At 44.1% G+C, this 22,791-nt stretch overlaps 2 protein-coding genes across 3 annotated transcripts in view; both read left to right on the top strand.

Annotated features, from left to right (window-relative positions):
• The first annotated feature begins 8,644 nt into the window (after nucleotides 1–8,644).
• On the top strand, nucleotides 8,645–13,830 carry LOC136318568 (serum amyloid A-2 protein-like). The gene is made up of 4 exons (XM_066251078.1): nucleotides 8,645–8,694; nucleotides 9,276–9,370; nucleotides 13,218–13,356; nucleotides 13,668–13,830. The coding sequence occupies exons 2-4, from the start codon at nucleotides 9,280–9,282 to the stop codon at nucleotides 13,828–13,830; spliced, it is 393 nt and encodes a 130-aa protein (XP_066107175.1). The 5' UTR covers nucleotides 8,645–8,694; nucleotides 9,276–9,279.
• Nucleotides 13,831–15,455: 1,625 nt separating this feature from the next.
• The window catches only part of SAAL1 (serum amyloid A like 1), a 28,629-nt gene continuing 21,293 nt past the window's right edge, over nucleotides 15,456–22,791 (top strand). For both annotated transcript variants that reach the window (XM_066251068.1, XM_066251067.1), the window contains exons 1-3: nucleotides 15,456–15,632; nucleotides 16,533–16,646; nucleotides 19,055–19,138. In XM_066251068.1, the coding sequence (XP_066107165.1) occupies nucleotides 15,486–15,632; nucleotides 16,533–16,646; nucleotides 19,055–19,138 (345 nt within the window). In that variant the 5' untranslated portion in view covers nucleotides 15,456–15,485. The remainder of the gene's footprint in view (nucleotides 15,633–16,532; nucleotides 16,647–19,054; nucleotides 19,139–22,791) is intronic.

The raw sequence follows: 22,791 nt of genomic DNA, 5'->3' as shown, positions 1-22,791 counted from the left end.
CCATTTAGTTGTACATTCACTGGTTGCCTCTAATGTGTGTCTGACTAGGGACTGGGCTCGAGACCTTGGTGCACCGGGACAATGTTCTATTCAGTGAGCCACACGGCCAAAGCCATTTCTCTAAATAAACTGAGACCAGAACAGATGCGCAACTGCCCTATGTCATTGCTTTTTGTTAAAGCTAAGTTGCTATAAAAATTTCAGAAGCTGCCCTGGCGGGTTGGCTCAGCGGTAGAGCGTCGGCCTGGCATGCGGGGGACCCGGGTTCGATTCCCGGCCAGGGCACATAGGAGAAGCGCCCATTTGCTTCTCCACCCCCCCTCCTTCCTCTCTGTCTCTCTCTTCCCTCCCGCAGCCAAAGCTCCATTGGAGCAAAGATGGCCCCGGCGCTAGAGTGGCTCTGGTCGCAGCACCCCTGAGGGGCACAGCATCGCCCCCTGGTGGGCAGAGCTTCGCCCTGGTGGGCGTGCCAGGTGGATCCCGGTCGGGCGCATGCGGAAGTCTGTCTGACTGTCTCTCCCCGTTTCCAGCTTCAGAAAAATAAAAAATAATAAAATAAAAAAAATTTCAGAAGCTTAATAAATATAGAAATGAACGTTTCACCTAACGGTTTTGGGCAAGTAATTTCCCTGCCCGGGGCCTGGGCTCCACACTGACTTACAGACTCCTTCCAAGTTTCTGCTTGTCAGACTTCAGACTGAACTTTGCTGCTCCAGGGACGGGAAGCTTCCGCCCCCAGGATCCTGTCAAAGTGCGACAGCTCAGCCTCCACCTCAGGACTGTGGCAGCCAGGACAGCTCCAGCACGTGTGGGCACCAGTGCAAAGTAAAACACGGTTCTTTTGCTCAGAAATTATTAAAAATTCCCAAAGGTGAAAGCAGAGCACTAATCCAAGCACAGGGCTCAGAGAAGCTCAGGGCACTGCGTGAGCTGCACAGCCAGGGGCTTAAGAGCACTGAGACGATGTCACCAAAGCCAGGGTCTCCTACTAGTATCAGGTAGAAATACGCCTCAGTCCCTAGTGAAATGAATACATAACTGAATATTCAGATTAACCAGAGCCGTCCATCTGGAATGAGGGATCACCTGGCCAAACGGAAACCACAATCTGGGAAACGGTCTCTGTGTTTAGGGCAGAGCTGTGCCAGTGGGTGTTTGCCCTTGCCCTCTGGAAGAATGCCGAGTGGGAATTTTCCGGGCCTCCCCTGGGTTTGTATTTGATCCTCAGACCAGGGCGCCTGGAAACTCCAGGTTCATCATCTCAGCACAGCAGCTCCCTGCTGTGGGCCTGTTGTTATCTAGGAAGTTTACTGAATCCAGATTCCCTAAATGTAGGTGGAGGAGAAGAACCCTTTGTAGCTGAGACCTCATTCTGAGAGATTTCAGCCCCTTGTTCTGCCACAGAATGGTTAAGATGGTAAATTTTTTTGTTATCGGTATTTAACAATTTAAAAAATCCTTGCCTGACCAGGTGGCGGCACAGTAGATAGAGCGTCGGACTAGGATGCAGAGGACCCAGGTTCAGGACTCCGAGGTCGCCAGCTTGAGCGTGGGCTCATCTGGTTTGGGCAAAAAGCTCACCAGCTTGGACCCAAGGTCGCTGGCTCGGGCAAGAGGTTCCTCGGTCTGCCGAAGACCCACGGTCAAGGCACATATGAAAAAGCAATCAATGAATAACTAAGGTGTTGCAACGAAAAACTAATGATTGATGCTTCTTCGTCTCTCTCCGTTCCTGTCTGTCCCTACCTAACCTTCTCTCTGACTCTCTCTCTGTCTCTGTAAAAAGAAGAAAAAATCCTTGATGTGCTGAACCTGAAGGGACAGACATTGGTAGAATTTCTGCAGGTGGGCACTGGGCCAAAGGGCATGTCAGGGTTTTCAGGGCACAACCAGAGGACCTCGTGTGGAGAGGACCATAGAAACAGAGAACCCAAGATGAGAGGCTAATTTGGGCTCTAAGACTGAGAAAGTGAAATTGGAGACAGGTCACAGAGGGCCTTAAATACCAAGCTCAAGGATCCGGGCTTTATTCTGAAACAGACGGGAGCCACCAAGGCTTCTGCTTGGGAGGAGACCTGCTCAAGGCTGTGCCTCAAGAGGACAGGGATTCTGCCGGGTCTCCAGTTGACTTCCCAGAGACCAAGACAGGGAGTCTTCCTCAGGGGCCTTGGATTACGTATAAATGAGAGCTCTACATCTAGGAACAATGTGGGGGTGGGAGGACAGTTGAGGGAGAATAAATTAGGTTCTTGACATACAAGTAGCAGGTCTGGGTACTATCTTTGGCACGTTATTTTCAAGAAGCTCCTGGAAATTCTGATGTGTAGGTTTGTGAACCAGCTGACTGGGTGGTACCTAAGGGTGCTTACAGTTTCATGTGCTGAGACTGGGAGGTGGTATGGGAAGACAGAGTTTAGAGGAGAAGAAAGGTCTTATGACACTGAGATAGCTATGCAAGATGTAATGGGGCCCTGGCCTGCTGACTCAGTGGTAGAGTGTGCCCAGTATATAGATGTCCCCAGGTTCAATTGTCCATCAGGAGAAGCAACCATCTGCTTCTCCCCCCCTTCCCTGTACCCCACCCTCTTTTCTCCTCCCACAGCCATGGCTCAATGGGTTCAAGCACACTGGCCCGGGCGCTGAGGATGGCTCTGTGGAGCCTTTGCCTCAAGTGCAATGGTGTAAGTTGGTAGTCTAGTTTCATTTTTTTTGCAGGTAGCTGTCCAATTTTCTCAACACTATTTGTTAAAAAAAACAAACTGTCTTTACTCCATTGTATGCTATTACCACCCTTGTCAAATATCAATTGTTGTGATGTTTGTTTTCTTAATGCTTTCTGAATTTTCAGTTTTCTTCTTTAACAAACATTGTACTGTAACTTTAAAATACAAACTATTCATAACAACTTTTCTGGTTATTTTTCAGATGTGTATGACTTTCTATAGTTCTGGTTCTGCAGAGCCATCTGGTCCTTTTGTTTCATTTCTGAAACAGAGATGATCTGAGTAATTATTACTACAGTTGTGGTGTTTGAAGCTAAGCCTTGCCAGCCAACTGACTTCTTTGCTCTGTTCTAACATTTTCTTTCCTACACCAACATGGATTAAAAAGTGTATAGAACTTATATCCAGTCAGACTTGGGTCTGAACACCAGCTCCAGCATTGGTTGTATGACTTTGGGGAAACTGTCCTTTTTCTAGGGCTCAGTTATATAATAGTAACTATCCCATGGATTGGTTATCTCATTTAAACAGCATATAAAAAGCCCTTAGTATAGTATCTAATGCACATTAGGCACCCATGAAATAGAAAAGTTGCCTGTAGTGTGTTTCTGATTGAGATTTCATAACATACCAAATGGTACAGATTAAAAAAAAAAAACAACCTCACAAATTTGACAACTACTATAGCTAGAATTATATACATGATCATTGAAATTATGTTTATTAAATTTCTTTATTGAAAAGTCTGGAGTATGTCTCAAAATATGGAGCACGAGGGCTACTTGCCCATTGCTTGTGGGAACATAAATTAGTACAACTGTTTTAGAAAAATAACTCAGCATTATCAACCAAGTTTACCACAGTCAGATTCAATTAAGTCTGGGTCTATGCTCATGGACACTCTTGCATCAGGACATGTGTCGGTGATCATTAAAAGCAAGACTGTTTGTAATGGAAAAAAAGAAATATATCAAATAGTGAAATAAGCTGTGATGCCGTCATGCTTGGGAATACCATTCAGAACTGAAAATGGAAGAACAACCACAACAGATATCAGTATGCCTCTATCTAAAAACATGTCATTGTTCAAAATAAGCAAGTGACCGGTGAATCCATTCAATAGAAATCTGTTTATAGAATGTTCAAAAACAGGCAAAGCCCTGGTGGAATATCTCAGTGGGTTAGAGTATCGTCCCAACATGCAAAGGCCTGGGTTCGACCCCCAGTCAGGGCATATACAGGAACAGAGCAACATTTCTGTCGGCCTCTCTCCCTTCCTCTCTCTCTCAAATCAATAAATAAAAAAAAAAAAAAAAAAAAACCAGGCAAAATTCTAGACAGTATATTGTTTGTGGACACACACATGTGATAATTTTTTTAAAGCAAGGGAATGATAAACACAAAGATTAGGATGGGGGTTACCTTTGGGGGGAGGCTGGGAGGAGCCTGCAGCCAGAGACGGGCACAAAGTGTTTCTATGGTGTCATATATCTTATCTCATTACCTTTAACTAAATTGGGGGCTTTAGATAAATATTCTGTCTTTTTATAATCCTTTTTTGGACGCTTCTTTTCCTTGGGGTAAGTTTTGAGCATCTAAAACCTGTCTCTCTTTAGCACTCTTTAGTGGAATTTCAGGGATTAGTTTAAGAAAAACCACAGGGTTTTCTAACTGCTGCTGAGAAAAGTCCTGCCAAGGTTGAGGTGCAGGTGGTTCCTCTCCTCTTATAGCTGCAAGAAATGCAGATAGTCTCCAGTCTCAAAAAGCTCTATTGTTGACACAGTTATTTCTAACAAAGGAATCCTGAGAGACACCCAGATTTCAAAGGTTGTTGCTATGTCTTGTAAAACAAAAACTTTATCTTTAAAAGTGTAATTCTGATAGGTAATTTTACTTATTAATGTGTTGCCTTGAAAATAATTTATCAATTTTCTGTTTCCTGCAAAATGCAAATTGTGGACAAGTCCTGCCAGAGGTGAGGACGACGGAGACGCAGAGACCGACCCCGGGGACCAGGTTCAGTGGCGCAGATCCACTTTATTCAGGAAGTAAGCTAGCTCATATACATGGGTTCAGCATATAGGGTGTTACAGAGTGTTCCTCAAAGCCAATGGCTGAAAAGATCAGGGAGCTGCGTGCTTGACTCTAAGTCACTTCCTTATAGCGGGCTAGCTTCCTTCCTGGGTATGCCCAGGAGGGTTCTGGGAGCTGGAGTATTCTCACAGCATTGCATCAGCCACAGCTGCTAGGAATGCGCTCTGCACTCCACCCACAGCAAATGATGAATTTTCTTGGTTAACCCAGGAGACTTGAAATTTGTTAAGTCATTGAGTGCCGCGACCAGCGTGGGGAAGTGAAGACCTGAGTGGGGGTGATGGAGGATGAAGGAAACACAGAGACATAGTTTGGGCCAGGTGGGACATTGTGCTCTAATGGAGACACAATGACACTAATCCTGGAAAACTTGTTTATTTTATGTGCTTAAACAAGAGGGTATTGTGCTGGGGGGTGGAGGCAGTAACTTCAAATCAAAAACTACTTGATGCTCTGTCCTACAAGCATATCAGGACATCCTTAGCCTGTGGTAGCACAGTATGCTTGCCGCCCTGCTTTTGGTGTCAATGCCACGAACATCCTTCAAGTTTTTAGTGAGCCATCTTGCGTTGCCAGGTCACTCAAGGCCGAGCAGGGCCCTTCCTCTGCTCTCAGCTGCACGTAGGCCGGACGCATTGAGTCGCAGTGGCTGTCTACACTTTACATATGCTCAGTGCTCAGAACAGATCCAAGCCCTTTCAGTGTTAATCATGTCATCCTGACAACAACCCTGTAAGGTTGGCACCATTATTTCCTCATTTTATATTTATGAAACTGCTCACCATTCGTCCTCCTTTCCCCAAGTCTAGGATTTAAGCCCTAGGTGCCATTCTTGGTCATGGTATCTTGTGGGGATTTAAAATTTTTTCATTTGGTTTTCTGGCTCTTACTAGCCTTGGTGATGGTCTACATTTTCACTTCAATCAACTGTATCAGAAAAATGGAAAACTCTTAGACCTCTCAACAGCCTGGTCACACATGGCTATTAGACTAAGGGTAATACCTAATTCACTATGCAAACAAGGTCACTTCTGAGAGTGAAAAGGGATGTCACTATTAACAATTAGGCTGAGACAATAGACTCTGAGATTCTCTTTGAAAACCAGGACACAGGGACTCAGAAGAGTCTCTTGAGACACCACTTTAAGGGCTGGAGATTCTGTATCTCCATGACAAGTTGGCTTTATTTTACAGCATAAATAAGTGAAAATAGCTGACTGTTTTGAACTGCATGTCCCTCCAAGAAGACAGACCACAGTAAGTGACAAGGAAGAGGACTTGCAATGCTTGTCAGAGTCCCTGTGAGGAGTTAGCTCTTCTCATTGTCTAGAAATTGCACTTGCTTTCTCTCTGCTGAGTCTGTCAAAGAAGAGAATGAGGAAGAGGAATGGGGAGTGAATTTCCAGCACTGAATAGCCCCAAAGGTAGTCAAAGAATTACAAGAGGACGTGATCACTGGCCCACCATTTCTGCCCTGAGGAAAGTAGGAGAACGAGGGTGTGGACGTCACACGCCCTCCTCTGTGGACCAGTCCCCCAAGGTGTGGACATCACATGCCCTCCTCTGTGGAGCAGTCCCCCAAGGTGTGGACATCACACGCCCTCCTCTGTGGAGCAGTCCCCCAAGGTGTGGACATCACACGCCCTCCTCTGTGGAGCAGTCCCCCAAGGTGTGGACGTCACATGCCCTCCTCTGTGGAGCAGTCCCCCAAGGTGTGGACGTCACACGCCCTCCTCTGTGGAGCAGTCCCCAAGGTGTGGATGTCACATGCCTCCTCTGTGGAGCAGTCCCCAAGGTGGATGTCACATGCCTCCTCTGTGGAGCAGTCCCCCAAGGTGGATGTCACATGCCCTCCTCTGTGGAGCAGTCCCCCAAGGTGTGGACGTCGCATGCCCTCCTCTGTGGAGCAGTCCCCCAAGGTGTGGACGTCACACGCCCTCCTCTATGGAGCAGTCCCCCAAGGTGTGGACGTCACGCCCTCCTCTGTGGAGCAGTCCCCCAAGCACGCTCATGACCAATGGCTGAGCAGGGTTGACAACTGCCCCCTTTCTCTGCCATGTCCACTTCTAGGACCAAGTGAGCCAAGGCAGCCCAGGCACCTGGACTACCAGACCTCAGGGCCCTGCCTTTCCCAGGAATGGAACTTGTGTGGGATGGTCCAAATGCTGCTGAGCATTGCTCTGGATAAGAACCAAAGACACAGGGAAGTCCTTGACACTTACCTGCCCCACAACATTCATCTCACTGTACCAACCAGAATTAAATATGACCCAGTTCCAGAAAGAGGAATCACTCCTAATTTGGGCAGCCTCGAATTTCACCCAGGAATCCCAAACACTAGTGTGATCCTGGCCTGGTTTGCTTCATCCTGGGTCACCACTCCTTTCTGATGTCCTAGTCAGAAGTCCTTTATCTGCATAACAAGTTGGAAGTGCCTCCTTCTCTTTTTTTCTCCTGGTTATTAGTGGGGCACAAGTCCTTCTCTTTCCTGGCTGTTAATTACCATCTTCCACATCTCAGCTCTCAAGCTTCCACGATTTGCTTGGAGATGCTTCCTTAGTATCTCCAGATTACTACCCACATTGTTTTCTCTTGGCAAGCACTCCAGGCAAATTCTCCCCTAGTACTCCCTGGGCTGAGTCTGACTCTCTGACTGCTGTCCCCTGGCTCTCGGTTAGTGTAAGAAGGTCCAGCTCTTTCCACTATCACCTGTAACATTACACACCCATCATCCTTTCTTTTCTAGAGAAATTAAATTGCTTTTAAATTTTACCTTTTGGATGAAGGGGCAGGATGGGGCAGGAGAGCGGACTATGGACTTTCCTGAAACTGCCCTGCCGTTCTCTAACATTGCACCCTTCCATCATTCTTACGCTGCATCCCAGCTTTCTCTGCATCCTACCTGCTTCTCTTATTCTGATAATTTAGCAGCTAGTGGGCCATTCCCTGATCATTTTAATGGTATCATGTCTGCACAACACTGTAGCACATTTCTATATTATAGTACATTACTGGATTGCAGCATCTTCCAAATATAACCTGCCATTATGACCTTTCAATAGCAACTGATCATGAACACACTTGACTCTGGAGGGCTCCCTTTTCTTTCTGTCTTTCTTTTTCTTTCTTTCTTTTTTCTTTCTTTCTTTCTTTCTTTCTTTCAAGACTTTATTCATTTTAGAAAGAAAAGGGAGAGAGAGAGGGAGAGAAAAGGGGGGGGAGCAGGAAGCATCAACTTTCACATGTGCCTTGACCAGGCAAGACTGGGGTTTCAAACCAGCGACCACAGCACTTCAGATCTACGCTTTATCCCCTGTGCCCCCAAAGGTCAGGCCAGAAGGACTCCCAATTCTGGTTCTGAGTCCACCCCACATGAGTGCTGGAAGATTTATTTTGGGGGGTCGTCTGCCTTTCCTTTCTTACTCTTGTACCTGAGTTCCCCCTTCACCTTAAGCCGTCCTTTGCAATGGAGCCCATTCTACTGTTCCCTTCCCCTGTATTCTCACATTCTTCAATCAAATTTCTTTCTGATGTTGACTACCCTTCACAGCAAGTGTCAGTATGTTATTGTGTAGGGAAATTAAACCTTCCTCACCAATGGTGAAACCGGGCAGAAAATTCCAACTTGCTACATCCCTGAAAACTGCTAGGTTGTGCAACTTGGGAAACTTAAATGTGTGAAAAATAACCATCATGTTTTGGAAGCTGTGTTCTGATCAAGAGGAATTTCCCAAATTGCAGTGTTTTGCCTCAAACCTCTCCTACCATTTGTCCCACTAGCAAAATGTCAGTATATATAGCATGGAGCATTTCTCCCAGGTGGATGGCACGGGCAGCTCAGTTTCACCAGAAGTGTCAGCAAGACCCAAGGGCCAAGGTGAGGAGTAGAACTTTCCCATATTCTTCCTCTGGAGGTCCTCTAGCGCCACCAGCATTGTGCGGCCGCATGGCTCTCTGCGTCTTTTCTGAGTCCACTCTTCTGACAGTTATAACTCAGGGATGTGGAGACGTCTGGGGTAGAGATTTTGTCATGTGCTTCTTCTGTGTGAGGTGGTGATGGAAGAGCAGGCATCCTACCATATTTAGGGGTTGTTGAACTCATCTCGTAGGAGAGAATATCGCGGTCACAAAATTTTCAAATGTTTTCCAGACATTTCCTGTTCAGTCAGGTTTCAGGGCTGAGACGAAATGATTGAACTGAAACTGTTTATACAACAGTCCTTTGCACGCTCCCATACAGGAAACCACTCTGATTTTAACGAGACAGATGGAAATGGAAATCCAGATTCTCTGAAATAGTCTATCCATCTGCAGAGATGGATGGTTAGATACTGATATTGATACAGAAATATAAGACTGAGTGAAATTTATTATTGGAATGCTAGGATAGGTTGACATTACAAAAGAATAGACACAAAACTGTTTCATGCTTGGCTGTGTGTGTCTGACTCTCTGCAGCAGGATGAAGCTCTCCACGATCATCATTTTATGCTCTCTGATCCTGGGCGTCAGCAGCCAAGGATGGGGAACGTTCCTCAAGCAAGCTGGTCAAGGTAAGGATCAGAGCTTGGGTTTTAAGGAGGCTGTATCAAACTTCACCCGGGTTTCACAGGGGTCGGGAAGCTATGGCTTGCGAGCCAGATATGGCTCTTTTGATGGCTGCATCTGGCTCACAGACAAATCTTTAATAAAAAATAATAACGTTAAAATATAAAACATTCTCATGTATTACAATCCATTCATTTCCTACTGCTTATGTTCATGGTTGCAGGTGGCTGGAGCCAATCACAGCTGTCCTCCGGGACAACAAATTTTTATTGGATAATGCGTAAGGTACATGGGTCATTGTATGGCTCTCATAGAATTACATTTTAAAATATGTGGCATTCATGGCTCTCTCAGCCAAAAAGGTTCCCGATCCCTACTTTAGCAGATGGCACAGTCCCACAAGGAAAGCTTGCAAGTGGGTAGAAAGAGACCACTGTTTTCATAGTGGGTGTTCCCTAAGATTTTCTGAACAACTTTGTACTCTTTTATGGGGATCCCCAGGCCGGAGGGCACATATGATTCAGGCCTCAACTTTCTTTCTTTCTTTTTTTGTGACAGAGGGACAGATAGTAAGAGAGAGAGAGATGAGAAGCATCGTTGAGGCACCTTAGTTGTTCATTGATTGCTGTCTCATATGTGCCTTGATGGGGGTGGGGAGTGGGTGGGCGGCTACAGCAGACCGAGTGAGTCCTTGTTCGAGCCAGCGGCCTTGGGCTCAAGCTGGTAAGCCTTGCTCAAACCAGATGAGCCTGCGCTCAAGCTGGCGACCTCGGGGTCTCAAACCTGGGTCGGGTCTTTTGTGTCCCAGTCCAACGCTCTATCCACTGCGCCACCACTGGTCAGGTCAGGCCTCAACTTTCAGCAGAAGTGATGAAGAGATCTAGAGTTCAGAGATGCCTCCTTAATTAAAAGTTGCGCTCTACTGCCCCCTAATGGCAATCAGCGACAACTCATTTCTTTGTCTCAGACTTAAAGTGGCCGTATGAAACCTGTGGGGAGAATTTACACTTACCAACCACTAGGTTATTACAACCAAGATTAAGGGAGCTTTTAATACGTACTAGGCACTGTTCTAAAGGTTTTTCATGTACAAATAAATTTGTTTTCAGGTTTTAATCCTTTAGTCTTTTGAAGTAGGTACCCACTTTCTTAGAGAAAGTGAGACACAGAGAGATTGAGACGCCTTACAAAGCCCTCAAGCACAGCAGGATTAGTCTATGTTGTTGAGATCCCCAGGCCTTGCCCCATTAACCACGGTACTAGACTTGCCTCCCAGACAAGACTGCACATGGAAGAGTGAGGGACTTGTGAGCACACATTGTGCTTTTAATCTGAGCAGAGTGCCTTCGAAAGGCACCTCTCTAGAGATCCTCTCCGTACAATAAAAGGCACGACGATAGTTCTGTTGAGGTTGAGACCTAGCTAGGAAAACAACAATAAGAGATATATAGCTCTCTAGCCATAGTAAATAGGCAAAAAATTGTTTGTTTTACAGAACTATTTTGCATTTATGTTCTGTGATAAGGTCAGTTATTTTGCTTTTTTCCCTCTGTGATAGTCTCTGAGTAATTGTCTTAAGAGTTTGCTGTTAATTCTATCTAAATTCTCATAGACCCAGCTAAAAATTTCTTCTCATTTCTTAGGCCAATGTTTTTTAAAGAGTTGTTCAAGGCCCACTTGCATGAGAATCATATGAGGTCTGGGGTGCTTTGTGAAATGCAAATAACTGGGTCCACGGAGTCACAATTTCTGGGCTGAGCATAACACCTGGCCCTTATCAAGCATCCTGTTGATTTTGTGCATGCTAAAGGTTGAGAACCACTCTCTTTGGTTTGCTGCTCTTAGATGAGAAAATATGCCACACATTTTGGAAACACTGTACTTGTTAGGTAAATTCAGACTACAAGGATCTATTTAAATCAGTAACTCACAGTGGATAAGTACAGTGAGACCGTTGTAACTCTGAACAAGACTCTTTTCTTATTCCAGAAATGTTGTGAGTCGGGGACTCAGAGAGAGATCAGCAGACGAAATATTCATGAACTAGCAAAGGACCACCGCTCGCTCAGGCAAATGGCACCGAGTTCGCACTGTGTCCTATTTTTATTCACAAGATTTCAAAAAGCTTGTTTACTTAGAAATTGGCATAGCATCAAGCATAACCTTTAATTAAGAATACATGGAATACATCTGCATGATAGCTTAGTAACAATACAATATCAAAAGGCATTAACTGCTATTGCTTCTATGGTTCCCAAAACATTCCTTTCTTTTATCTCAAGGAATAACCTTGAAGAGAGCAGTAAAATCTTATGAGAAGGTTTTACTGAGAAGAGAGTCTAGCAACTGCTTTCGGTCACATACATTTGTTTCAGTGACTCACCTTCGAATCACAAAACAATTCTCTTGGCAAAACATTCTTTTCTTGTTGGCTATGTTCCCATCCAAGGTCATGCAATGGATTATTCCACTACACAAAAATGACATATATAAAATGAAGATCAGGTATCTCACGGAGTAATTATATGAACCATGATCATAATTCTACATTATATTTTTCTCTTTTTCTCATAAATTATTAAAATTTTTTGTCATTTAATTTTAGTTTGATCAAATTCATTCTGTTTATGACTCCCTGCTCATCTTACTTCATCTTTTTCTTCCTTTGATCCCCTCAACCTAAGGATCAGAGAAGTAAGGTGATATAGCACATCATCCACCTATAGTGTTCTTGACATCACACAGTATTTTCTTCTGCATAACCAATCTGAGCAAGGCACTACTCCTCCATCTCATTGGGAGGACACTGGACTTTAGAGCTTGTGGGTCAATTGTCCTTGTTCCATATCTATTATCCCATTTCTTTACAGTCTCTCTGGGAACTCACTTTAATCACCTGCTGACTGAACTCTGACAGTTGCCCAGGTGCCAAATGTGCCCAGACACTCACATGTACTCAGAACAAGTTGTCCTCACTTTGCCCCTAAGGATGAATGTCTACCATCAACTAGGTTGGGAGCACTGTGCTTCTGAACTTCCCTCAGAATCATCTGGTTCTCATAGCCCAGTCAGGGGGCTCCCTGCATCTTTCCAGGTGGAGGTTCCTTGTACAGCTGAACATCCCTTAAAGACCACCTTACTTCTTTACAAGCACCACATGGCCAAAAGCAAGGTAGCAACAGAACTTAGAATGGAGTCAAACAGAATAAAATTTGCATGAAGAATGATTTTCATAACATCAACCTAAAAAAATGCAAAGTAAAGAAATATTTATTTCATGACAAGATAGTCTCCGAGGTCTTTTTTTTTTTCCATTTATTTATGCATTTATTGGTTGATTCTTTTATGTACCCTGACAGGGAATGAATCTGCAATGTTTTTTTATAAATAAATTTTTATTAATTTTAATGGGGTGACATCAATAAATCAGGGTACATATATTCAAAGAAAACATGTCCAGGTTATCTTGTCATTCAATTCTGTTGCATACCCATCACCCAAAGTCAGATTGTCCTCTGTCACTTTCTATCTAGTTTTCTTTGTGCCCCTTCCCCTTCCCCCTTCCCCTCTCCCTCCTTCACCTCCCCCTTGCCCCTCCAACCACCACTCTCTGGTCCAGTTCTCTTAGTCTCGTTTTATGTCCCACCAATGTATGGAATCATGCAGTTCTTGGTTTTTTCTGATTTACTATTTCACTCCGTATAATATTATCAAGATCCCACCATTTTGTTGTAAGTGATCCGAGGTCTTTTTGATGGCTGAAATCTTGGAATCAGTGGGAGGAAAAAGTTTTTATTCCTCTATTTTGCCAAGATGTGACGATCTCCATTTCCCATTTTCCTTCCTTCCCAGGGGCTAAAGATATGTGGAGAGCCTTCTCTGACATGAGAGAAGCCAATTACAAAAACTCAGACAAATACTTCCACGCTCGGGGGAACTATGATGCTGCACAGAGGGGGCCAGGGGGCGTCTGGGCTGCTAGAGTGATCAGGTAACAGGGCTCCTGTGGTCCCTCTTCCTCTTACTCACCCTTCCTATCTATGACCAGTGTGGGGTCCTAATAGAGCCAAGAGCAAAGAATGGTGGAATGGGTGATTCTTACCATCCCCTGTGAGTGCTGTTCTCGCCAGTGGGAGAGGTCACCCCAGGAGCTGGGTGGGGTGGGGCCCAGGCTGGGTGAGTGTTAGCCCCTCTTCTGGCTCCTCTCAGAGTCTTTAAGCCCTGAAAGAAGGAGGGTTGGGAGGGTGGGACAGTTTCTCATCAGTCCCTGATTCACCTTCTATCTGCCCTCCTCCATTCCAGTGATACCAGAGAGCTTTCTCAGAGAGTCACAGACCGTTTCAAGTATGGAAACAGCGGCCATGGAGTGGAGGATTCGAGGGCTGACCAGGAAGCCAACAGACATGGTCGGAGTGGTGGGGACCCCATATCTACAGACCATCGTGGCCTGCCCAGGCAGTACTGAGCTCCTTCACTCTGCTCTCGAGGATTCCGGGCTGTTGAGCCCCTGAGGGCAGCGACACCCAGTCATTGAGTTCTACATCCCTGGATGCTGACAGAGGGCATCTAATAGATGTCTAACACAAATGATTAGAGATTGAATTTGTTGAATATTGTTTGTATTTTCCTTGGTGTGGAGACTGCCCTGTTGATACCACAGGATGATGGATTAATATCCACGTGATGTCTGAGACTGTGCCATGTGTTTGGTGTGGGAGACATAATTTCAGTGACATATAGGACATGGGATCCTTGAATTTTAAGGCTGAGGAAACTTGAGGCAAGAAATAATTAAAATATATATTCAAATCACTTTGCTGGTTTGACGCTAGAGCCACATCCTTAACCATTTGCTATAATTCACATTTGTTTTGAAGTTTAGAGATTATAAAACACTTTTGCATATATCAGTTCACTTAGTCATTCTTTCAACAAATGCATTCCATGTACCACCCCAGTTGATCATCACAAGTCTATGGGGGGTCAATCTATATGGGGAACCAGAGATAAAAAGGAGCTGAGAAAAAAACAATTTGGAGGCAATTATGTCCTTGTGTCAAGGCAACTGTAGAAAGATATAAGTAGCCATTTCCTTAGAGAATGGCTTATATATAACTCCTCCCCAAACTTGTCAGTCCTGGGGACAGAGAGAGATCTAGACCTCAGTTCTTAACAAAGACAGCATTGCACCCAGCTCCATTCCCACCCCAGCTTTTGGATGTCTCTAAGGACATTTTTAGTTGGCGTGATTATGGAGGCATTTAGTTAATGGACCATCCACTAAATCTTTCAATTTACAGTACAGTGCTGCAAACAATCATCCTGCATCCTGCATGACTTTTGGAATGTCCTATCAGACATGCATGTAGCAGAGTCAGATTTCCTGTGAAGCTGACAAAGCTTAAGCTTCAAGGGCCCCTCACTTACATGCAACCATTTCAGGGCCCTGGGCGGGACTCTAAAAAAGTGTTTATATGATTGAACATCTTTGTGAAATGTAAATAAGTAAAATATTTTAACTTCAAGCAGTTAATGCCTCACACTCTGTTCATTCCAACACCCCACCATCACATTTCTCCACCTGTCGAGTGGCCACTGGGGGAGTCACAGGCATTTTAGGGATCTAACTAAGGAGAAGTTGAGTTGGGAATAGAATTGATTTGCATTTTGTGGGACATATTTATGTGGTTTGCAGTTACTTCCTAGGATAATTAAGTTATTGATCGCCATCCTGGAGTAGGAATGGCCAATAGGTATGCTGTCACCGCCTACCGTGGTGACTCACAGGTGCAGAAGCAGAGGTTATATGGCAAAAGGACCATGTCCTATACAGTCCATAACAGAGTATGTGGGTTGATGAAATATATGGTTCGGTGAGAGTGGCCAAAAACAATTATGAATATAACCATGCCTGCGTCCTGGTAGAAGGGGGTTGGGGTTTTGGAGTCACTGAGGTTGTTATGCTTGATGGGAATATTGGGTGGGCACTCAGGCAGTCAGGGCTCTGGGCAGCAGGGGGCGCTGTGGCGAGAGCAGCGCCGGGCCCTCTGGCGCCAGAAGGCCTCTCGCCTCTTCCGGCGGCTTCCGGCGCGGCTCCTTCACGTCCGCACCCGCCAAAGCATGGACCGTAACCCATCGCCGCCGCCGCCGCCTCCGCCGCCACGGGACGGGGACGAGGACGAGGAGCAGGTGGCTGGCGGAGACTGCATAGGGAGCACGGTGTACAGCAAGCACTGGCTCTTCGGCGTTCTCAGCGGGCTCATCCAGGTGTGGATTCGTGCTCGCGTGGGCTCCTCCTAGGCTCCCCCAGCCCGGGCTCGGGCCCCGCCTCGGGCAGCGCCGCAGTCCCCACAGCGACCCCTCCCACGGCACGTACGGCCAGGCCTCGCCTCGCATCCTGGCGGCTTCCCGGGACCCCGAAGCTGGCGGGGCCGCGCCCGGGGCCTCAACACAGAAGGAGGTGTAATGACAGAGATGCCGGAGCGCTTGCAATGAAAATATTTTGCTTTTGCAAAATTTTCAAAGATAGATGGTCCTCAGCGCCTGGGCCAACTTTGCTCCAGTGGAGCCTTGGCTGCGGGAGGGGAAGAGAGAGACAGAGAGGAAGGGGGGCTGGAGGGGTGGAGAAGCAGATGGGCGCTTCTCCTGTGTGCCCTGGCGGGAATCAAACTGGAACATCCACACACCGGGCCCGGCCGACGCTCTACCACTGAGCCAACTGGCCAGGGCCTGATACTGTTTTTTTAAAACAAAGTTTTTTCAAGAGAAAACACTTTGAGGGTAGTATCTTTGTGGCTTCTAAATAATTTATGGGATAATATTACTTGAGGAGTACTATAGACAGCTGTGTGTGTGTGTGTGTGTGTGTGTGTGTGTCAGTGTGTCAGAGACAGGAACAGATAGGGATAGACAGGAAGGGAGAGAGATGAGAGACATAGTTCTTTGTTGAGGCACCTTAGTTGTTCATTGATTGCTTTCTCATATGTGCCTTGGGGGGGGGGGTGAGGGGGCTGCAGCAGACTGAATGACCCTATGCTCAAGCCAGCGACCTAGGGGTTTCAAACCTGGGTCCTCCGCATCCCAGTCCGACGCTCTATCCACTGCACCACCGCCCGGTCAGGCTAGACAGCTTTTATTCCTCTCTTTTCCCCTTTTTTGTTTCTGAAGATTGTTAGCCCTGAAAACACCAAATCCAGCTCAGGTGATGAGGAGCAGCAGACGGAGCTTGATGAAGAAATGGAGAATGAAATCTGCAGAGTATGGGATATGTCAATGGATGAGGTATGGGGAAGGAAATAAAAATGAAAAGACTTGGGTAAGGAGGTGATGAATGGATTTTTTCTTAAAGGCTTGAACCTTAAATCTCTGGGAAAAGACTTTAGTGTCTATAATCAGTCCTATATGTGGTATAGGGAATGAGGTCCCAGGAGGTATAAATGCTACACTTTTGTCTTTTAGATTTGTGCTTAATATATAGTTTAATGCCAGAACTGTTGTAGTCCAGGAAGGTTCTGATACCTACCTACCTGAGGAGAACACTGACCTCCTATTTGAGAGCACAGTACACGTTAGGAGACCATTGATGTACTACGATTAAATTAGAGGAAAGGGACAAGAAGGAATTACATGTATATAATTGCTGTACTGAATTTTAACATTTGTATTGTGTTCTATAGCTCAAAAGCGTTTTCATGTATATTCCATTTCTTCACAGTCACCTTGTGATATAGGTAGTATCCTTATTTACAGGTAAGAGAAGAGGTTAAAGAGGTTGACTCACATAAGTTCTCATATTATTACTTGGACTTGACAATAGATTACTGATTAAAATTCTCTTTTAGCCTCTTTCACTTTCCTCTTCCACATTGCTACCCAAGTTCTCTTTTTCCTAAAACACATATTTAATTGTATTCTTCTGTCTTAAAATTTTTGAACAGCTATTTGTTATCTTCAGCCATTTTTTTTTGGTTTGTTTTCCAAGTGAGAGGAGTGCAGATATAGAGACAGACTTCTACATGTGCCCTGACCAGGATCCACCTGGCAACCCCCATCTGGGGCCATGTTTACAACCAAGCTATTTTTAGCACCTGAGGCAGAGGCTCCACAGAGCCATCCTCAGTGCCTGGGGCCAATGAGCTTGAACCAATCGAGCCATGACTGTGGGAGGTGAAGAGAGAGAAAGAGAGAAGGGGGAAGAGTGGCGAAGCAGATGGTTACTTCTCCTGTGTGCCCTGATTGGGAATCGAACCCAGGACTTCCATACACCGGGCCAACGCTCTACCACTGAGCCAACCGGCCAGGGCCTCTAGTTCCATTTATTCTTTGTCACCAATTTGGTATGATCAGTCTTTTTTCATTTTAGCCATCCTAATAAGTGTGTAGTGATTCTTGTTATAATCATGACTTGATTTTCTTAATTACTAATAACGTTGAGTGTATTTGCATGTGCTTATTTCCAGTGTTACCTTTTTTAGTGTAGTGCCTATTCTAATCTTTTGCCCATTTTTAATTGTATTTATGATTTTTTTTCCTAGGAGTTTTATAATCTTAGGTTTTACTTATATATCTATAATCCATTTTGAGTTCATTTCTGAGTGTGATGCAAGATATGAATGGAAGGTCACTCATTTAGCATATGGACATACAGTTGTTTTAGCTTCTTTGTTGAAAGGACTGTCCTTTCTCCATGGAGTTGTCTGTGCACTTTTGTTAAAAATTAGTTATCTGTATACATACACGTGTAAATCTGTTTTCAGACTCTTTTCTGTTCCATTGATCCATTTGTCTATTTTTACTCCAATCTCTCACTATTTTGATGACTATAAGTTTATAATAAATCTTGAAATCAGGTAGTGTTAATCCTCCCAACTTTGTTCTTTGTTCAAAGTTGTTTTGGTTGTTATAGGTCCTTTTTATTTCCATATGAATTTTAGAATCAACTTGTCAGTTTCTACAAAAATCCTGAGTTGAATTTATGGAACATGTAAAGGAAGGATTGAAAAATTAACAATAATGAGTCTCTTGACCCATAAACAGGTTATATCTTTTCATTTACTTAGGTTTTCCCTAATTTCAGCAAACTGATTTAGTTTTGGGGCCCACATTTCTACCAAGATTGGGTCACGTGACCATTCCAGATTTCTTTACCTGGGTGGTGTGTCCTGTTAGGTGCTATGGACTAGGCCAGGCCCTGGGAACCAAGTGTGAAGCTGCTGCAGTTACACTGTGATCAAAATTAATTTCTGTTGAGGATTTGAGGATTCCGAAGGAACAAGATCTGATTTTGGGTGTAACCTAGTAGGAGTTTTCACCTAGTTCCCCTATTATGTGTTAAGCTCTTAGAAGAGCGGAATTAAGAGTTTTACTTTTTCCTTATTCCCAGCTCCCAGCATGATAGCTGGCAATCAGGAAGTGTGTTTGGATAATTTAATTCCTGGTGGATAGAAAGATCATTAATGCTAATATTCAAGGCGGAAAAAAGGGGAGAACTCCCTGGAATATCACAATTATTCTAGATTTATTTATGGAATTGTTCCATTGCCTTGGGACCAGAAATTGCCAAGATTTTCTAACATTACATTTATTTATTGATACAATTCCTAACTTTTTCTCTTTGTGCCTTACAGTTGCCTAAGTTATGGGTTTAAAGAGGAATATTCAACATCCAAAATAATTATTTTTATTTTTAGGATGTGGCTTTATTTCTCCAAGAATTTAATGCACCTGACATATTTATGGGAGTATTGGCCAAATCCAAATGTCCTCGATTAAGAGTAAGTATGTACATTTTTTTTAATAAATAAATTTTTATTTTAATGGGGTGACATCAATAAATCAGGGTACATATATTCAAAGAAAACATGTCCAGGTTATCTTGTCATTCAATTCTGTTGCATATCCATCACCCAAAGAGAGATTGTCCTCCGTCACCTTCTATCTAGTTTTCTTTGTACCCCTCCCAGTATGTACATTTTTATAGCTTTCTCCTTGGAGCAATAACAGCAGCTAATGCTGGATAGTCTTTCATTTTTCTCACTTTAATTTTCTTAACTGGCTACAAATCAGTCTGCAAATGCTTATTGAACATTACCAGGCACTATGTAATATGCTATTTAAAATTATTAGTCCCAGAATTATAGGTTTGGGCTGGACCAGGGAGATTAATACTTTTAAGTGAGCATAACTGATGCTAGTTATAACACTAATATGTGGTAGAATAGGGAACAGTGAGTGCCTGAATCTCCCATTTCTGTTTATTGCTCTTTTTTATTCATAAAATCCATTGCTGCCTGATCAGGTGGTGGTGCAGTGAATAGAGCGTCAACCTGGGATGCAGAGGATCTAGATTTGAAACCCCAAGGTTGCTGGCTTGAGCGCAGGCTCACCAGCTTGAGCGCAGAGTCGCTGGCTTGAGGAAGGCGTGACTGGCTCGGCTGCAGCCCTCTGGTCAAGGCACATATGAGAAAACCATCAGTGAACAACTATACTGCAGTGAAGAATTGATGCTTCTCATCTCTCTCCCTTCTTGTCTGTCTCTACCTCTCTGTCTCTCTCTCTTGCTAAAAACAAAAACAACAAAACCGTCCATTGCTTAAAACTTTCATTCTAAACTCTGCCTTTTACTTAACACCGTCCATAGTCTGAATCTAATTCATCTTTCTTACATAAAATCTACCCTCCGGATGGCCTTCTAATGTAGCAAGGCCTGTCTCCTCATCTCATCAGCACCTATGATCATCACCATCTCTGTGCCTCCCTTTGTATACCTTCCATCCCTCTCAGTGCTCGTCTCTACTATCCAAGGTGGTACTTTTCTTCCAAGCCTTCCAAATAAGTAAGCTCTCAGTGGCCATTGTTCATAATAAACTCCCCAAGTAATTATCTATGTTTCTCATTTATGCTTTATCTGTGTTCTGTGTAATAATTGTGCTTTAGTGCCATTTAGGTTGCTATGTGTTATGCATGTTGTAGATGACTAATAAGTATCTATTAAATAATTATAATTATGAATAGCTGCTCTGAAATGAGTATTTAGTTTTATTACTCTGAGAGGTAAGCATTAATCTATACTTTATAAATAAATAAAAGAACGAGGTCTCAGCTTAAGAAATTTGTCTAAGGTTTTAGAACTAGAAAAGAATAGAGCTGGAGTTTGAGCCTAGACTGTCTTTCAGTATAACCATTGTACTGTATTGTCTCTCTCTGAAGTTACGAAGTGGAGAATTCTATAGCATGTTTTTACAAATTGAATGTTGAATTAAATTTTATTTAGGCCTGACCAGGTGGTGGCACAGTGGATAGAGTGTCGGACTAGGAGGACCCAGGTTCGAGACCCCGAGGTTGCCAGCTTGAGCACGGGCTCATCTGGTTTGAGCAAAGCTCACCAGCTTGGACCCAAGGTTTCTGCTTTGAGCAAGGGGTTACTCAGTCTGCTGTAGCCCCACGGTCAAGGTACCTATGAGAAAGCAATCAATGAACAACTAAGGTGTCTCAACGAAAAGCTAATGATTGATGCTTCTCATCTCTCTCCCTTCCTATCTGTCCCTCTCTCTGATTCTCTCTGCCACAAAAAAAAAAAAAATTTTTTTATTAGTACAGAGCTCCTTCTGAATTGGGGCCTGATGAACCGCTAAACCACTTTTCTTTGGGTTATTATATTAATATATTTGATAGTTATATGATTTTTCTAATTTAAATATATTGATTCATGATTAGTACTTAAAGAAAATAAACATGTCAGAAGTGGCAACTTTTAGGAATTAGTCATATCATGCTGTATGTCTGTAAGCTCTGGCCTGTCTGTAGCAGTGATTCTTACCCTTGACTACACATTAGAATCACCCAGGACATGCATAGACTCTCAAACTTCAGCATGTCCCAGAATCACCCACTACTGGGCGCACCCCTAGAATTGCTGATCCAGTAGTTTTGGGGTAGGATTGAGGATTTCAAACATGTTCCCAAGTGATGTTAGTGCTCTGGGCCAGGACCCACATTGAGAAACCTTGCCATTGGGAACTTTTAAAAGTCCTGAGTCAGGCCATATCAGATCAGTTGAAACAGAGTCTCAAAGTGGGAGGCTCCAGGCAGCCTTTAGAGTCTCCCAGGTATTCATTCCAGTGAGCAGCCCAAGCCTGAGAAACTTAGTCTTTGATTGGAAGTTCAGTTATTCCCTTTTTGTTTGTGAGGGAACTGTACGTTTCCTTTCTGCCCCAACCTTCTGCTCACCTTTTATCAACGCTTGATCACCCACATTTTATTTAAACTCAACTCCTGTAGCTTTGGTACCACCTACCCTCCTGGTCTATTCTTCAGTCACTTCCCTGTCACTTTTATTGGATTTTTTCTTTTCTTGATGCATGTTGAGTGTGGACTCCTAAGGTATAGACCCACATTTCTTGTTTTTCAATACTAATTTATTTAGTGAGCTCATCTACTCTTTATACCATTCAGTTGCAAATCTGTACCCGTGGGATCAAAGCTGTGGCCTCCCTTCTGATGTCTGGGCCATATCTCCAACACTTTTCAGGCACTCGCTCTATATTTGCATGCTGCATTTTCCAAATTGAAATTCTGCATATCTTCTTTTTTTTTTTTTTTACAGAGACAGAGAGAGGGATAAATAGGGACAGACAGACAGGAATGGAGAGATGAGAAGCATCAATCATTAGTTTTTCATTGCGCATTGTGACACCTTAGTTGTTCGTTGATTGCTTTCTCATATGTGCCTTGACCGTGGGCCTTCAGCAGACTGAGTAACCCCTTGCTTGAGCCAGTGACCTTGGGTCCAAGCTGGTGAGCTTTGCTCAAACCAGATGAGCCCGCACTCAAGCTGGCAACCTCGGGGTCTCGAACCTGGGTTCTCGGCATTCCAGTCTGATGCTCTATCCACTGCGCCACCGCCTGGTCTGGCAAAATTCTGTATATCTTAACTCAGTGATTATCATACATATCTGATCATAAAAATCACATGGTGTGCTTGGTAAACACTAGCTTCCCAGGTCCTGCCCTGTAGATTCTGATTGAATAGTTCTGAGATGGGATTCAAAAATCTGTATATTTTTAACATGCTCTATAAGTAATTCCTATGTTCTAGCAAGCTTGGAGACTCAACCCTAGCTGAACTCATGGTGTCTTTTCCTATGCTTTCTTTTCAATTTTTCTGTCAATGGGACCAATACCTCCTACTAAAGAAATGAAGCAATTTGAAACCTAGGAGCCGTGTTTAACTGCTTTCCCCCTTTACCCCCATCACATGATTTTGCTTTCACCTGGAGTCTTTTTCAGCCAGCTTTATCCCATTCCTTGCCTGCCGTCACCACCCTCATCTTGCACCATGACCACTGAGATACAGTGTGTTATAGTGGTCAAATGCCTGGGCCCTGGAGCTCTGCTGTTCTCCTAGTTGGGGACGTTGGCAAATTGC

Source organism: Saccopteryx bilineata, chromosome 1 (assembly GCF_036850765.1).
Source record: "Saccopteryx bilineata isolate mSacBil1 chromosome 1, mSacBil1_pri_phased_curated, whole genome shotgun sequence".
Lineage (NCBI taxonomy): Eukaryota > Metazoa > Chordata > Mammalia > Chiroptera > Emballonuridae > Saccopteryx > Saccopteryx bilineata.
The sequence above is the reverse complement of the archived record's forward strand: the minus strand, read 5'-3'. Positions and strand labels throughout refer to the sequence as shown.